Genomic DNA, 19,095 nt, shown 5'->3' with positions numbered 1-19,095 from the left:
ATAACACAGAGGGGAAGGCTCTAGAGAGGAGCCAGGACATAAAGAACTTTAAGTGCTAAATTGAGGATTTTCTGTTTGATTCTCAAGTTCATGAGGAGCCATTTACGTTTACTGAGTAGCAGGGCAGGGGTAACATGATCAGACCTATATTTTAGAAAAATCACTTTGGCAGCTGTGTGAAGGGTGGTTCGGAATGGGGAGAAGACAAACTAGAAGGCTATTTCAATAAGTCTGGGTGAGAGATGAGAAGGGTCAGAACGGGGGTGGTGACTGTGAGAGAACAGAATGAATTTAAGAGGTATGAAGGTGGAAACAACAGGCTCTGGCAACAACTCAGTATGTGAAGTAAACAAGAATGAGAAGTCAAGAATACAGCAAGGCTACAAACCCATGACTAGGAAGGTAGTGATGCCCGCAAGAGTAAAAGAAAATTTAGGAAGAGGGGATGGTTCTCAAGGGAAAATACTGAGTTCTGTTTTAGATATGTTGAATTTGAGATACATATAGGACATCCAGGTTGATATGTACAATAGGCAACTAGTAATGTGGTACTGGAGCTGAGGAAGGACTAGGAGTAGATATACAGATCTAGGGAAACATCTGCATAGAAATGATAACTGAATGGGAATTTATGAGATTCCCCGAGTTAGACAGTATATAGAAAAAAAGGGAAGGGAGTCCAGGACAGAGCACTGAAGAATGTATATCCATGGATGAAGATCCAGCAAAGGAGAGAAGGAGCAGTAGGGCAGCCAAAAGGAGAACCAAAAGAAAGCAGCAGCATTAAAAAAGAGAGAGAGAGAGTGGAAAGTCTCCTGGAAAAGAAGTTGATCAGCAATCTCAAATGCTATGGAAAGGTGGGTTAATAAAACGCCATTAGATTTTACAGTTAACTGAGATCAACAATAACTTTGGAGAGAGCAGTTTCAGTTGAATGAGGGTTTAAAAAAGAGTGAGAGGAGAGAAAGTAGAGGCACCTAGTATAGAAAACCTTTTCAAGGAGTTTAGTTAAGGAAGGAGAAGATACAGGACAACAGCTATCAGGAAAGGCAAGAGGATTAAGCAAGATATTTTTTAAGGATAGGGAAATTGGTTTGTGTGTGTATGTTTGTGTATGTGATGTGTGTGTGTGTATTAGTAGAGAAAGAGTTAATAGATAAGGACAGATTAAAGATAAATGAGATATGATGATGATAATAGAAGAAATGTATGACAGGTATAGGGGCTTCTTCAGAATACATAGTCATACTACAGTTTCTTCATACTTTCAAAAAAGACACAGACACAGATATGGTGGGTTCTTGGGAACAGAGATACAGTTCGAGTTTTTAACACATAATGAGTTCTTGAGGAGAGATAAAATGCAGATTCTTCACACAGACATAAAATGGGTATGTCAAAACACAAAGACACAGACACACTGGTTTCCTCAAAATACACTGTGGATTCTCTACAAACAGGCAGATATAGAAACAATGAGGTTATTTTTTAAAACAGATACGCTGCAAATTCTTTAGAATACAAAGATATAGGGCAGGTTCCTTATATAGACACAGACACATAGTAAGTCCTTCTGACAATTAAACACAGTGCAGTTTCTTCTCACACAAAAGGACAGATGAAAAGTTCTTCCCACATACACATACACACAGCTGGATTCTTCAGAACACACAGACACAATTCAGTTTCTTCACATGAAGAAACATAATGTGAGTTCTTCAGAACACATAGACACAAAAAATAGTGGGTTCTTCAGGAGCCACAGAAACAGAGTGGATGCTTCACAGACATACACAAACAAAATAAAAATATACAGGCTCTTTAGGACAGAAAATAACTGAGCTTTAAAACAAACACAAGGTACTTCACAAATACACCAACATAAGTCAGACTGCAAGTTCTTCACAGGCACACAACATCTCCAGAACACTCTGACACACAGCAGGTTAACACTCATAAACACACAGGGGGTTCTTCACACACAGACAAGAGCAGATTCTTCACAAAGACACGAATAAGTTATTCACAGACACATTATTCTTCACAGACACTGTTAGCTTCTTCACTACACACAGACACACTGTTGGTGATCTACATTCAGATGGACTGAATGTTTTTCATACACATATGGGCTATGCATGACAGGCTATGGGCTCTACATGCAGGTACACCGTGTGGTTCTTTTCATGGGTAAAAAAGTGAGTTCTTCAAAATAAAAACAAAGTAGATCTTTAAAATGCACTCACACACACAATGTAGTCTTCAGAAATAGACACAAAAGACACAGGCACACAACTATTCTTCAGGTCATACACTGGGTTCTTTACAGACACACAAGAAACAGACACAGAGCTATTCCTCAGAATATTCACAGAGAGAGTGGTCTTTGCAGACATGCACATTGCTGCATATTCTTTACACAGAAACAAAGGGACAGATACATCTCAGGTGCAACAGATATAGATAGATACACTGTGTAACTTGTTATCACAGAAGAAGACATACTGCAGCCTCTTCACACAGAAACAAAACAACTTGGGCTCTTCTTACACACACACACACACACAGAATACAGTCATCAGAATACTGAGAAAAACTTTGGGCTCTTCACACACAATATAGACAACAGAGGCAGTTTTTCAGAACATATAGGCACAAATACACACACATATCAGGTTCTTTAGAGACAGAAAAGGACATAGAACAAACTTACAGCTTTTCTTCAAAACAAGAAGACCACACACCACTGTCTTCATAGACAGACACATACAGAAGACACTGACAGTCACACAAGTGTTCTTGAGGATGCAGGCTCAATAAGTTTTTCAAAAGCAGCAATATACAACACACAGACAGTTACAGTTGTTTTTCAGAATACACAGATATTTAGCAAGTTCTTCGGACACAAGCCAAAACAGAACACACAGATCCAGCAGGTTTTTAGCAGACAGATATAGTCACAACTAGTCACATCACTGTTCTTCAGAACACACAGACCCAGAGGATTCTCCAGAGGTGCATGTGCACACACACATCACACACATAGTTATTCTTCAGAAAACACAGACATTAAAAGATATGGATATATGTGTTCTTTAGAACAGAGACATAAAGAGAACACAGAAGATACAGATGGTTGTTCTTCATGACAGTGTGCTCTCTAAAACAGGCAGATTCAATGGGTACTTGACAAATAAACTGTTATTCTTTGAAATATGCACATATAATGGTCTTCACAGATACACAAGCCCCAGGCACACAACTATTCTTGAGGACACACAGATACACAGTTAATTCTCCAGAATACAAATGCACAGTGACTTTCTCACAGGTCAAAAAGCAAGCAGTTGGTTTTCCAGAACACAGGCATACAACATCAACTTCATGATTAACACACATACACACACACATACCAGAAGACACAGATATACAATAGGTTCTCCAAAACAGATTTTTCTGATATTCAGAAAAAGATATATATACAAGACACAGACACACTGGTGATTCTCCATAGCATGAATACATTCTTTACACACACAAACACATACATGCACACACACACATACCACAAGACACAGATATACAATAGGTTCTCCAAAACACACTTTTTTGATATTCAGAAAAAGATGTATGTACAAGACATAGACACAGTGGTGATTCTCCATAGCATAAATACATAAGAGGTTTCTTTACACACACACACACACACACACACACACACACACACACACGACATGGTCATTGTGTATTACAAACACCAAAAAAAAAAAAAAAAAGGAATAAATGGACCTTTCCTTAAAATGATAACTAGTATGTATCCAAAAGCAAATGCTGCCATTATATGCCATGGGGATAAAGTGCAACACTTTCCAATTCAATCAGGGGTAACGAAAGGATGTTCTTTGTTACCACTATTTAACATAGTACTAAAAATGCTGATTATAGCAATAAGACAAGAAAAATAAATCAAGGCAATAAGCGCTGGTAAAGAAAAAAACAAGTTATCACTTTTTGTAGATGACATGATGGTGTATTTAAAGAACATTAGAGAGCCAACCAAAAATTAATGGAAACAAAATCTTTCAGAAAATTTGAGGATATAAAATACACACACAAATCACCAGAATTTCTGTATAATACCGACAGAACTCAGAAGGAAGAAAATGAAAAATAAATTCCATTTAAAATATCTACAGAATATATAAAATATTAAGGAGTCTAACTACCAAGACATGAAAGAATGATGTGAATATAATCACAAAACGTTGTTCACAGAAATAAAGACAGACTTCAACAACTTAAAAGAAAATTCATTATTCATTGGTAAGACAAGTCAATATAACAAAACAGAAAATACTACCTAATTTACTTATTCAATGCCATACCAACCAAACTACCAAAAGCTTATTTTATGGAGCTAAAAAAAATAACAAAATTTATATGAATGCAAAAAAAGTAAAGTCAAAGGAAAAAAATTTTTAAGTGAGAATGAAAGGAGTCTATCAGAAGCAGATCTACAGCTATGTTACAAAGCAGTAGTATTCAAAACAACTTGGTAGTAGTATAAAAAATAGAGATCAATCAGTGGGATAGATTAAGTACACAGAAGCAAACAAACCTAGTAGTCAAGTGTTCAATAAATACAAAGACTCTAGCTACTGGGTAAAGATTCATTATTTGATTAAAACTGCTGGGAAAATTGAAGCATAGTATGGAAGAAATCAGATTTAAACAAATTTTACTAATACTTTATACCAAGAGAAGCTCCAAATAGATTGGTGATCTAGATATAAAGTTATTTCATTAACAAATTTGAGAAACAAGGAAAAAATTACCTATCAGATCTATTCTTAGAGTAAAAATTTTTATAAGAATCATTTCCCAATTAATAAATGGTCTAAGACTGCCTAAGTATATGAAAAGGCAGTTCTTAAGGTGAAAAACTGACTATATATGTGTGTGTATGTATATATGCATATATATGCATATACATATGTATATAATTAATAGAGAAATACAAATTAAAGTAATGCTGAGGTTCTACTTCACTGCCATCAGATTGACAAAGCTCATTTTTAAAAAATTATAAAGGTTGGAGGGACTGTGGGAAAACAGGCACACTGAGACACTAACTGGACCTGTGAATGGGCTGAACCACTCTAGAATACGATTTGGAATTAAACACAAAAGTTACTAAACAGTGTATGTCTTTTGACCCAGCTACAGCACTGCTAGGTGTAGGTCACTACAAAGTAACCAAAGAGATCAAAGAAATAGGAAGAGGTCCTATAATGTACAAAAATATTTATAGCAGCTACTTTTGTGATAGCAAAAAGCTGGAAACTAAGGGTGATGACCATCAATTGGGGAGTGGCTGAAGAGATGTGATATATGAATTTAACAAAATACTATTATATTGTAAAAAAAAATGAAGAAAATGATGATTTCAAAGAGACTTGTATGAACTAATGCAGTGAGGCGACAAGAATCAGACCAATTAATATTAAAATATCAATATAAAAATGACAATTTTGAAGACTTATGAACTGATGAAACATCAGTTCAGAAAAGAATCAGAATGGTACAACAGCAGCAACACTGTGAACACATACTCATACACACATGATGATGAAGCATGCTATCCATCTCCTAACAAAGAGGGGATGGACTCAGGGTATAGAATTAGGGGGAGAGAAGGAGAAAGGGACAGGGACAGGGAAAGGGAGGGAGAGGGAGAGGGAGGAATATGGGGGGGAGGGAAGGAAAAGAGAGGGAGACAGAGAAAGGGAACTCAGAGCAGGCATATATTGTGGAACTTTGCTAAAGTGGAAATTTGTTTTGTCAGATTATGTAGATATATACTTAGGGGGTTTCTTATTTATTTATTTTGCTTAATTTGAGGAAGGCAAATTAATCTAAAATGCTTAATTTGGAAAGATAAAAATCATATATTTATTCATAAAAAAGACACATAGTTGGCTCTTCAGCACACACACACACACACACACACACACATACACACACACACCTAATTCTCCAGAACAAAATAGCTGTTTCTTTGTGCATACACACACAGAAAAAGCTGGTTCTTTAGAACCCAGACACAGATGATTCCCCAGAACACATACAGCAGCTTTTTTTGTAACATGGTTACATAGTTGGTTCTCCAGAATACACACACACATTCACACACACACACTATATAGACACAAAACCGGTTCTCCAGAACACAAACATACATGCACATACACAGCTGGTTCTTCCCCCCAAAAAAGACACACAGTGGCTTCTTTGCAAACAGACACACACAATATAACAAAGACATAGTTGATTTTCTAAGACACACACAAAGCTGGTTCTCCAGAACAGAGACACACATCTTCTTCACTGACACACAGCTGGTTCTCCATAGCACACACAAGCATGCACACACATACACATACACACACAGAGGGATCTTTCAAAGACACATAACTTGTTCACTAGACCAAAGACACACAGTAGCTTCTTCACAAACAGGCATATAGACAAGACAAAGGTACACAGCTGGTTCTTGAGAACATAACCAGAGCACAGATTTCAAAGAAAGAAAGACACACAAGACACAGACATACAGCTGATTTTCCAGTGCATAGATACACAATGGTTTCTTTACATGCATATATATACACAAAACATACATATAGCTGTTTCTTCAGAACATACACAAAATTCAGTGTACATATCATTATATATTTATACATGTGGGAAGGACCCACATTGTGTCTTTGTGATCTATCTTGTTTGTATGTATGAATGATACACATAATCTGTGTTCTGAAGAGCATCTCTGTATGTCTGTGCCTGTAAAGAGCATATAATACATGTGAAGAATCTACACTGCACCTATTTGAAATGAATCTGATACACATATGTGTTGGTGAAGAACCCACAATGTGTCTGAGTATAAGTTATTCATTTGCCCACAGATATATAACAAAATTTTACAGCACACAAAGACCCAACATAAGACACTGAGTTTCCCACATGCAAAAACAGATATAGACATACTGGGACCTTTTTGCACACAGGCACAGGCACACAATAGGTCCTTTAGAACATACAAACACAAAGCAGGTTCTTCACATATACAGACATAATGAGGCCTCTTTATACACACACACACACACTCAGCAGGATCTATGGAATACAAAGCTACAAAGGGGATTGTTTATAATGTACTCACCACAGTGTTCAAGTGTTCAAAATAGACACATGTTCTTCAAACACACTGAGATTTCTTTACATACAAAGAAAGACAACATAGGCATGCTTCAGATTCAGATTAAAAAAATCCCATTGTAGGTTTTTCCATATATAGAGACACAAGGCAGGTTTTTCAGAACATACAGACATGCAAAATGTTCTTCACAGATACACTCTAGGATTCTTAAGAATACACAGATATGCCATGGGCTCTTCAACAATGCAAGACAGTTTTTCCACACATACAGACTCAATGTGGACTCTTCTGTATACTCAGTCATGCTGTAGATTCTTCACTCATAGACCCTCAGGCATATACACTATGGGTTGATCTATCACAAACATAATGCAGGCTTTACAAGGTCATAGATGGGGGGATGAGGTTGTTAACACAGAATACACAAGGGGACCTTCAGAACAAATACAAGAACACAGTGTAAGGTCATCACACACAATATACAATGGGTTTTTCAGAACAGGCAGATATAAAACAGATTCATCTTACACCCTTTGGGAGCTTCACTGACACACACAGACACAGACATAGACATAAAGATAAACTGAGGATTCCTCACTATTAGAGACATCCAGTGGTTCTTAGAGAACAAAATGACACAGATGTGGGTTCTTGATACACAGAGAACTCTTAAAAACAAAATCATGATTTGGGTTCTTTACACATACCCATAACACACAAAGAAACATTTCAGGTTCTTTACAGACTTAACAGAAACATCTACATCATGGATTCTTCAGAACATATAAACACATTATAAATTCTTCACAGACAGACACATGCAGACCCAAACACACTATGTGATTTTCAGAATACACAGACACATTGTGGGTTCTTTATCAACACATGCACACAGCAGATTCATGCCAAAGAAAGGTGTGGGTTCTTCATGCATATTACATGCCCTTTAAAGCCACAGACATGCAGAAAGTATGGTCATTCACCAGAACATGCAGAGGGCTCTTTAGAACACAGAGGCAGTGTGGGTAATTCACACATACACAGAGAGGGTTAGGTCACAAAGTGTGGATCATTCCCACATTTACAGATACACAATGGGTTTTTCAAGGCACAAAGACTAGGTTCTTTCCACATACACATACATATAATGAACAGATTCATTACAACACAAAGACATACAGCAGGCTCTTTAAAAATACAGTGAAACTTTGCACTTACTGAGAACATACAATTTGTGGGTTCTTCACATGTAAGCCCAGAAAACGGCATATGTGAAATAGGTCTTTTGGACATGAAGAAGACAACGCAGATCCTTCATATGTACAGACCTCTAACAGGTTCTTCAGAACAGACACAATGGTTTCTTCACATACATCAACAGACATTCTGCATGTTCTTCACTCAGATACACCTACAGGCTCTTCACACACAAACACACAAGCATTTCTGTAGAACACAGCTACAATAAGGTTCTTCATGAGCACTGACAAACAGAAAGTTTAACATACACACACATAACACAAGATATCAACACAAACACACTAAAACCTTTTTTACCCACAGACACAGACAAACACTGAGTGCTTCAGAATACAAAGATGCAGTAGGGTTCTTGACATGCACAGATACAAAGCAATCAATCAAAAAGCAATTATTAAGTCTTCACTATGAACAAACTGGGAATTCAAAGAAAGATAAAAATGGCCCCTTTCCTTAAGAAACTCAAATTCTAATGGAAAAGACAACGTGTACATAACAATGTCAACAGGAAATAAATACAAAGTATATGGGATATAATTTCAGAGCAGAAAGTACTACCATTTGAGGGAACTTGGGAAAGGCCTGGGGCAGAAGGTGAGATCTGAGTTTCTATTTAAAGAAAGCCAGAGAAGCAAAGAGGTAGAAGTGAAGAGGGAAAACATTCCAAACATGAAGAATTGTCAATTCAAAGGCACTGAGAAGATGGCAAGGACTGTGCGAGCAACAGCCCAGAGGCCAGTGTAGCTGGATCATAAAATGTAGGAAAACTGTAAAGATATGAAGGGACAAGGTTAGGAAGAGTTATAAATGCCAGTTGATTTTATATTTGATACTAGAGATAACTGGGAGCCACTGGAGCTTATCAAGTGTGGGGAGCATTGACACAATCAGGCCTACGTTTGACAGTCACTTTGGTATTTGAGTGAAGGACTGATTGGAGTGAGGAAAAGACTTCAGGCAGAGAGAACAACTGGAAAGCTACTGCAATAATCAAAACAAAAGTGATGAAGGCCTGGACTAAAGTAGGTGTGTAAGTGGAGAGAAGGGGATACACATGAAAAATATTGTGAAAGTAAAAATGACAAGACTTAGTTACTAAGTATATATGAGTATGAGGTAAGCAAGAGGGAAGGGTAATGGATGACACCAAGGTTGTGAGCTTGGATGACTAGGAGGATGGTAGAGGCCTTTTTCTTGATAGAGGAGGTGGCAAGAGGGGAGCATCTAGGGAAATAAGTTCTGTTTTGGACATGTTGAGTTTGAGATGCCTATAGGACATCCAGTTTAAAATGTCTAAAAAGGAGCTGGTAATGTGGGCCTTTAGCTCAGAAGAGAGACCAGGGTAAGATATACACATCTGGGAATCACCTGCACAGAGATACTGAACGCAAGGGAGTTTATGAGATCACCATGACAGACAGTATAGTGGGAAAAGAGAAGAGGGCCCAGGTCAGAAACTTGAAAGACACCCACATAACACAGATGAAGAACCAGCAAGGAGACTGAGAAGGTACAAGTGGTCAGACAGGTTGCTGTGTTGTTGTTGTGTTCGTCCTTCATTTTCGAAGAGGACCATGACATCAGAGAAATGATGACATGACTTGTACTTGACTTTGTTTTGAGTGAGGGAGGGCTGTAAAAGGTCACCACTCTCACTTTCTCCTGAGCCATCTGGATCCAGTGACCAGGTGGTAGGAGAACCAGGAAAGAGCAGTGTCACAAAAACCTTGAGAGAAGAGAATAACCAGGGGGAGAGGGTGATCAAACAGTATCAAATGTTGCAGAGGTCAAAAAGGATGAGGACTAAGAAAATTAGATTTGGCAACTGAGAGATCAATGGTAATTTTGGAGAAAGGAGTTTCAGTTGAATGGTGAGGTTAGGAACCAGACTATAAAGCACTTAGATAAGACTGAAAAAAGAGGAAATGGAGGGATCTAGTTAAAACAGCTAATTCTTAAGTAATTTGGCCTAGGAAGAAAGAAAGATGAAAGCTAAAGGAATGGTAGAATCAAGTGAAGATTTTTAAGGATGGGCAATATATACACTTGTAAGCATCAAGGAAAGATCCAGTGATAGGGAGAAGTTGAAGCTAAAAGAGAAAGTGGAGATAATGGGGACAATTCATTGAAAAAGATGAGAGGGGAAGGAATAAAAGACACATGTACAAGTGTTGGTAAGAAGGGACACCTCCTCATCAAAAATTTCATCCAGAGTAAAAGAGTATCTAAGTAAGGCAAGATTTCTGAGTAATATGAGACAAGGAAGAGAAGAAAAGCTTCAGAACACAAAGACATAGCTCAGATTCACACACACACACACATACACACACACACACACACACACACACAAGTGCAATGAAGATTCTTTGCAAACACAGATACACTGCAGTTCTTTAGAACACAAAGACCCAGTGCAGGTTCTTAACACTGAGAGAACAGATGCTTCATAGATTTCTTCACATATATACAAAGACACACTGGATTCTTCACATATAGACATATACTCTAGGTTCAGCCCCCACATAGACACACTGTAGATTCTTCACACAGACAGACACTGTAAATGTCTACAAACAAGAACAAAACGCAATACACTGCAGGTTCCTCACAGATACACGCAGAGAGAAAATGCCAGATTATTCAGACACGCAGTGACACCCTTACAAGTTCTTCACAGAAAAATGACACTCTGTGGGCTCTTGGGTTCTTTATAGTAACAAGGCTAGTCACATGCTACAAGATCTCCTCACACACCCAGAAACACACAGGATCTCACACAGGATCACACACAGGATCACACACACCCAGACACAAGGAGAGTTCTTCATAAACAGAGACACACAGACATACTCCAGGTTCTTTATTTGCACATGCACACAGCAAGTTCTTCATATACACACAGGCATATTGTGGATTCTCTGCACGTACAAAGACACACTGAAGGTTCTTCTCTCTGACACAAAGACACACTAGTTCTTCACTCAGACACACTGAGATTTCTTCCCTTCAGATATACTGTGAATTCACACACACACACTATTGTGTTTTTTACACACAGTCACACAATGGGCTCTTCACACAGATCCTGTGTGTGTGTGTTCTTTACACACTTACACAGATATGTTACAGGTACCTTACTTAGACATACACACACTGAATTCTTCACTCACATAAAGCAGATACTTCAAGCCCTTCAGACACACCAAAAGGGTTCTACATAGCACAATGGCTGCTTTAGAAGACAAGCTCTTCACACCTTCAAACACACAAGGTGAATTCTTCAGAAGACAGGTATACAATAGATTTTTCACAACACATATTCACTGCAAGTTTTTCACACACAAATATACTTTGAGTTCTTCACAGACACAGAAACAGACACTGATACAGTCACACTGTGTGGCTTTTCACCTCATACATTGTGAGGTTTCCCCATATATGCACAGATGTTTATCAGGTTCTTTCCAGACACACATACACATACACATACACACACGCCCTCTGCAGGTTCCTCACAAACAGATGCATACAGTTGCAGAACATAAAGACATATTACAGGTTCTTCACACAGAGGCATACAACACACTGTGCATTCTTCATAACAAACACGCATACAGACACACACAACACACACCCAGACATAGTATGGATTCTTCACACATACATACACACACCTATATGGGGCTCTTCACAAACTGAGAGTTCTTCAAAAACACACACACACACAGATAGTTCTTCACTCATGGATAAGACATTTTGTGGGTGTTTCGTACAGACACACACATTGTGGGTCTCACATACAAAGGCACTTGGCTACTACAGATTCTTCACACATACACATAGCCCACTAGGGGAAGGCTCTTCACAAGGTGGAGACAGACTGCAGATGCTTCACACGTGGATATTTCACAGTTTTCTCCACTTACCCACTACTATCACAGGCTCTCAACCACAGAGATGGGCACACACACACAACTGTGAATTCCTCTCTCACATAAAACAGATGCTCTGAGATTTTCAAACAGGCACACCTAAAATGTTTTTCACATATAGGACACACAATGCCTGCTTTAGAAGACAATTTCTTTACACATTCACACATACAAGGTTCTTCAGAAACAGGCATGCAACAGAACTTTCATAATACAATCACTCCAAAAGTTCTTCACACTGATACATAAACAGGTACAGATACGATCATGCTTTGGGGCTTTTCCACAGATGCATTGTGAAGCTTTTCCATGTACATACATACACACAGACACATACACTTCTCTCTCTGCAGGTTCTTCACAGATGCACATAGCTTCAGAACAGACATACCACAGATTCTTCACACACAGAGGCACACAACACACTAAGTTCTGCATACAAATACACATAGTGACCCAGACATCCTATGGATTCTTCACACACACAGACACAGTGGAGTTTTTCACAAACTGGGAGTTCTTCAAATGTACACATACACACACACACAGGTGTGAAGACACAGGTCTTCATTCACAGATAAGACACTTTGGGGGTGTTTTGCACAGACACATACATTGTAGGTCTCACATACAAAGACACTCAGGCACTACAGGTTCTTCACAATATACACACAAACGCACAAGGCCCTCCCCCCCCCCCCCCACAGGAACAGGCTCATCACAAAGGGAAGACACAATGCAAGTGCTTCACACACCATGTGGATACTCCACTTACATGCTACCACAGACTCTCAACCACACAGATGGACACACACCCACACAACTGTGAATTTCTCACTCACATTAAACAGATACTCTGACTTCTTCAGATACAACCAAATGGTTCTTCACATATAGAAAGACACACAATGCCTGCCTTAGAAGACAAGTTCTTTACACATTCACACATACAAGGTGGGTTGTTCAGAAACAGGCACGCAACAGATTTTTCATAACACATTCACTGCAAGTTCTTCACACAGATACACAAACAAGCAAAGATATGGCTTACCACACAGATGCACTGTGAAGTTTCTCCATGTACACAGACACATACATCAGGTTCTTCACACACAACACACACACACACATCTATCTCTCTCTCTGCAGGTTCTTCACAAACATGCACACAGCTTCAAAACACAGACATATTACAGGGTCTTCACACACAGGGGCACACAACACGCCGTGTTCTTCACACAAACACACATACTGACGCATACACAGATGCACACCTGGACATTCTATGGATTCCTCCCACACACAGCGGTGTTCTTCACATATACACACACACAGTTCTTCACTCACATAAGACACTTTGTGGGTGTTTGGTACAGACACACACTGCTGAGTGTCACAGCCACAGCCACTAGAGGTCACACACACACACACACACTGCATATCACAGAGCAGACACACAGCAGGTGCTTCCCACATTCACACCCCGCAGGTTCTGGTTCTTCTCATAGCTTGCTTCACTTGGGCACAACCACAGGGTGTCTCCCAACAACAGGCGCTCACTGGCACGGAAGCACAGACACACACACACACACACACACACACACACACACACACACAGGGCATATCACAGAGCAGACACACAGCAGGTGCTTCCCACATTCACACCCCGCGGGTTCTTCTCACAGCTTGCTTCACTTGGGCACAACCACAGGGTGTCTCCCAACAAAACGCACTCACAGGCATGGAAGCACAGACACACACACATGCACACACGCGCACACACACACACACGGCACATCACAGAGCAGACACACAGCAGGTGCTTCCCACATTTACACCCCGCGGGTTCTTCTCACAGCTTGCTTCACTTGGGCACAATCACAGGGTGTCTCCCAACAACAGGCGCTCACACGCACGGAAGCACAGACACACACACACACACACACACACACACACAGGGCATATCACAGAGCAGACACACAGCAGGTGCTTCCCACATTCACACCCCGCGGGTTCTTCTCACAGCTTGCTTCACTTGGGCACAACCACAGTGTGTCTCCCAACAAAACGCACTCACAGGCATGGAAGCACAGACACACACACATGCACACACGCACACACACACACACACGGCACATCACAGAGCAGACACACAGCAGGTGCTTCCCACATTTACACCCCGCGGGTTCTTCTCACAGCTTGCTTCACTTGGGCACAATCACAGGGTGTCTCCCAACAACAGGCGCTCACACGCACGGAAGCACAGACACACACACACACACACACACACACACACAGGGCATATCACAGAGCAGACACACAGCAGGTGCTTCCCACATTCACACCCCGCGGGTTCTTCTCACAGCTTGCTTCACTTGGGCACAACCACAGTGTGTCTCCCAACAAAACGCACTCACAGGCATGGAAGCACAGACACACACACATGCACACACGCACACACACACACACACGGCACATCACAGAGCAGACACACAGCAGGTGCTTCCCACATTTACACCCCGCGGGTTCTTCTCACAGCTTGCTTCACTTGGGCACAACCACAGGGTGTCTCCCAACAACACGCGCTCACAAGCACGGAAGCACAGACAGACAGACAGACAGACACACACACACACACACACACACACACACACAGGGCATATCACAGAGCAGACACACAGCAGGTGCTTCCTACATTCACACCCCGCGGGTTCTTCTCACAGCTTGCTTCACTTGGGCACAACCACAGGGTGTCTCCCAACAACACGCGCTCACAAGCACAGAAGCACAGACAGACAGACAGACAGACAGACACACACACACACACACACACACACACACACACAGGGCATATCACAGAGCAGACACACAGCAGGTGCTTCCTACATTCACACCCCGCGGGTTCTTCTCACAGCTTGCTTCACTTGGGCACAACCACAGGGTGTCTCCCAACAACAGGCGCTCACAAGCACGGAAGCACAGACAGACAGACAGACAGACACACACACACACACACACACACACACAGGGCATATCACAGAGCAGACACACAGCAGGTGCTACCCACATTTACACCCCGCGGGTTCTTCTCACAGCTTGCTTCACTTGGGCACAACCACAGGGTGTCTCCCAACAACACGCGCTCACACGCACGGAAGCACAGACACACACACACACACACACACACACACACACACACATGGCATATCACAGAGCAGACACACAGCAGGTGCTTCCCACATTTACACCCCGCGGGTTCTTCTCACAGCTTGCTTCACTTGGGCACAACCACAGGGTGTCTCCCAACAACACGCGCTCACACGCACGGAAGCACAGAGACACACACACACACACACACACACAGGGCATATCACAGAGCAGACACACAGCAGGTGCTACCCACATTTACACCCCGCGGGTTCTTCTCACAGCTTGCTTCACTTGGGCACAACCACAGGGTGTCTCCCAACAACACGCGCTCACAAGCACGGAAGCACAGAGACACACACACACACACACACACAGGGCATATCACAGAGCAGACACACAGCAGGTGCTTCCCACATTTACACCCCGCGGGTTCTTCTCACAGCTTGCTTCACTTGGGCACAACCACAGGGTGTCTCCCAACAACACGCGCTCACAAGCACAGAAGCACAGACAGACAGACACACACACACAGGGCATATCACAGAGCAGACACACAGCAGGTGCTTCCCACATTTACACCCCGCGGGTTCTTCTCATAGCTTGCTTCACTTGGGCACAACCACAGGGTGTCTCCCAACAACACGCGCTCACAAGCACAGAAGCACAGAGAGACACACACACACACGGCACATCACAGAGCAGACACAGCAGGTGCTTCCCACATTCACATCCCGTGGGTTCTTCTCACAGCTTGCTTCACTTGGGTACAACCACAGGGTGTCTCCCAACAACACGCGCTCACAAGCACGGAAGCACAGAGAGACAGACAGACAGACACACACACACACACACACACACACACACAGGGCATATCACAGAGCAGACACACAGCAGGTGCTTCCTACATTCACACCCCGCGGGTTCTTCTCACAGCTTGCTTCACTTGGGCACAACCACAGGGTGTCTCCCAACAACACGCGCTCACAAGCACGGAAGCACAGACAGACAGACAGACAGACACACACACTCACACACCGCACATCACAGAGCAGACACAGCAGGTGCTTCCCATATTCACACCCCGCGGGTTCTTCTCACAGCTTGCTTCACTTGGGCACAACCACAGGGTGTCTCCCAACAACACGCGCTCACAAGCACGGAAGCACAGACACACACACACACACACACACACACACAGGGCATATCACAGAGCAGACACACAGCAGGTGCTTCCCACATTTACACCCCGCGGGTTCTTCTCACAGCTTGCTTCACTTGGGCACAACCACAGGGTGTCTCCCAACAACACGCGCTCACAAGCACGGAAGCACAGACAGACAGACACACACACACAGGGCATATCACAGAGCAGACACACAGCAGGTGCTTCCCACATTTACACCCCGCGGGTTCTTCTCATAGCTTGCTTCACTTGGGCACAACCACAGGGTGTCTCCCAACAACACGCGCTCACACGCACGGAAGCACAGAGAGACACACACACACACACACACACACGGCACATCACAGAGCAGACACAGCAGGTGCTTCCCACATTCACATCCCGTGGGTTCTTCTCACAGCTTGCTTCACTTGAGTACAACCACAGGGTGTCTCCCAACAACACGCGCTCACAAGCACGGAAGCACAGAGAGACAGACAGACAGACACATACACACACACACACACACACACACACTCACACACCGCACATCACAGAGCAGACACAGCAGGTGCTTCCCACATTCACACCCCGCGGGTTCTTCTCACAGCTTGCTTCACTTGGGTACAACCACAGGGTGTCTCCCAACAACACGCGCTCACAAGCACGGAAGCACAGACAGACACAGACAGACAGACAGACAGACACACACACACACACACACACACACAGGGCATATCACAGAGCAGACACACAGCAGGTGCTTCCCACATTCACACCCCGCGGGTTCTTCTCACAGCTTGCTTCACTTGGGCACAACCACAGTGTGTCTCCCAACAAAACGCACTCACAGGCATGGAAGCACAGACACACACACATGCACACACGCACACACACACACACAAGGCACACCACAGAGCAGACACACAGCAGGTGCTACCCACATTTACACCCCGCGGGTTCTTCTCACAGCTTGCTTCACTTGGGCACAACCACAGGGTGTCTCCCAACAACACGCGCTCACACGCACGGAAGCACAGAGACACACACACACACACACACACACACACACAGGGCATATCACAGAGCAGACACACAGCAGGTGCTTCCCACATTTACACCCCGCGGGTTCTTCTCACAGCTTGCTTCACTTGGGCACAACCACAGGGTGTCTCCCAACAACACGCGCTCACACGCACGGAAGCACAGACACACACACACACACACACACACACAGGGCATATCACAGAGCAGACACACAGCAGGTGCTTCCCACATTTACACCCCGCGGGTTCTTCTCACAGCTTGCTTCACTTGGGCACAACCACAGGGTGTCTCCCAACAACACGCGCTCACAAGCACGGAAGCACAGACAGACACAGACAGACACACACACAAGGCATATCACAGAGCAGACACACAGCAGGTGCTTCCTACATTCACACCCCGCGGGTTCTTCTCACAGCTTGCTTCACTTGGGCACAACCACAGGGTGTCTCCCAACAACACGCGCTCACAAGCACGGAAGCACAGACAGACACACATGCACACACACACACACACACACACATACACACACGCACGCGCACACACAGAAGGGACCTCCCCGCAGTCCCCCAGTGGCTTCACAGAGGATAAGCCCGCCCCTTGTCCCGCCCCTGACAGAGGAGGTAAGAGCCCTGCATACAAGCCCGGCCCCTGGGTCCGTCCGCATCCGCCCAGCTCGGGTTTGGCAGCTGGGAATGGGCCTGGTCACTAAATACCTGGAACTGGGTCCTGGGCTTGGCCTGACCTCGGATAAGAAGCTGGTTCAAGGCCAAAGAATCAATGATGGCGTGGATACTGCGCACGCATCTCCAGGCCCGCCTCGGAGTGCGCTTGCGCCAAAGAAATCTCAGCACTACAACTCCCAGAATGACGCGGAACACGCTGCTTCTGTTTTGCAAGGTTCCTGTGACTGGTCACCCAAAGGTGCAGGCAGCGCGCTCGCAAGCAGCGCCAAGTTCGATTCTGGCCCAGCACCAGCAGGACTAACCTGGCCTCTCCGCCCGGAGCACGGCTATGACCAGAGCTAAGCTGTCAGCAGTAAAAGGACGGAGACTAGCTATTCTCCACAGTCGCCGACATCCCCTCCCCCTAGGGTGGAGGACCGCTCCATGGGACTTCTGTCCCTCCTGGCTCTTCCCGAAAACCCCTCAGTTGCCTTTCAGCGCTCACCAATTCACTTGTATCAAGCTTGCTCCTGTACGTGCCCCTTCTCCCCCTAGAACATAAACTCCTTCGGGACAGGAACTGCTTTCTTTGTATTCTTAGCACTTTGCAGAAGTGCTTAATAAATGTTTGCGGAATTGAATGGAATGATTCGTTTG

The 19,095-nt window shown here is 43.2% G+C and overlaps 1 protein-coding gene across 1 annotated transcript in view; it reads right to left on the bottom strand.

The window, feature by feature from the left end:
• The window catches only part of LOC140518325 (uncharacterized), an 80,960-nt gene that overhangs the window by 24,570 nt on the left and 37,295 nt on the right, over nt 1–19,095 (bottom strand). Inside the window, exon 8 of the mRNA XM_072630368.1 lies at nt 18,414–18,661. Coding sequence (XP_072486469.1) covers nt 18,414–18,661 — 248 coding nt within the window. The remainder of the gene's footprint in view (nt 1–18,413; nt 18,662–19,095) is intronic.

The sequence above is a fragment of the Notamacropus eugenii genome, chromosome 1 (genome assembly GCF_028372415.1).
Source record: "Notamacropus eugenii isolate mMacEug1 chromosome 1, mMacEug1.pri_v2, whole genome shotgun sequence".
NCBI classification, from domain to species: domain Eukaryota; kingdom Metazoa; phylum Chordata; class Mammalia; order Diprotodontia; family Macropodidae; genus Notamacropus; species Notamacropus eugenii.
The sequence above is the reverse complement of the archived record's forward strand: the minus strand, read 5'-3'. Positions and strand labels throughout refer to the sequence as shown.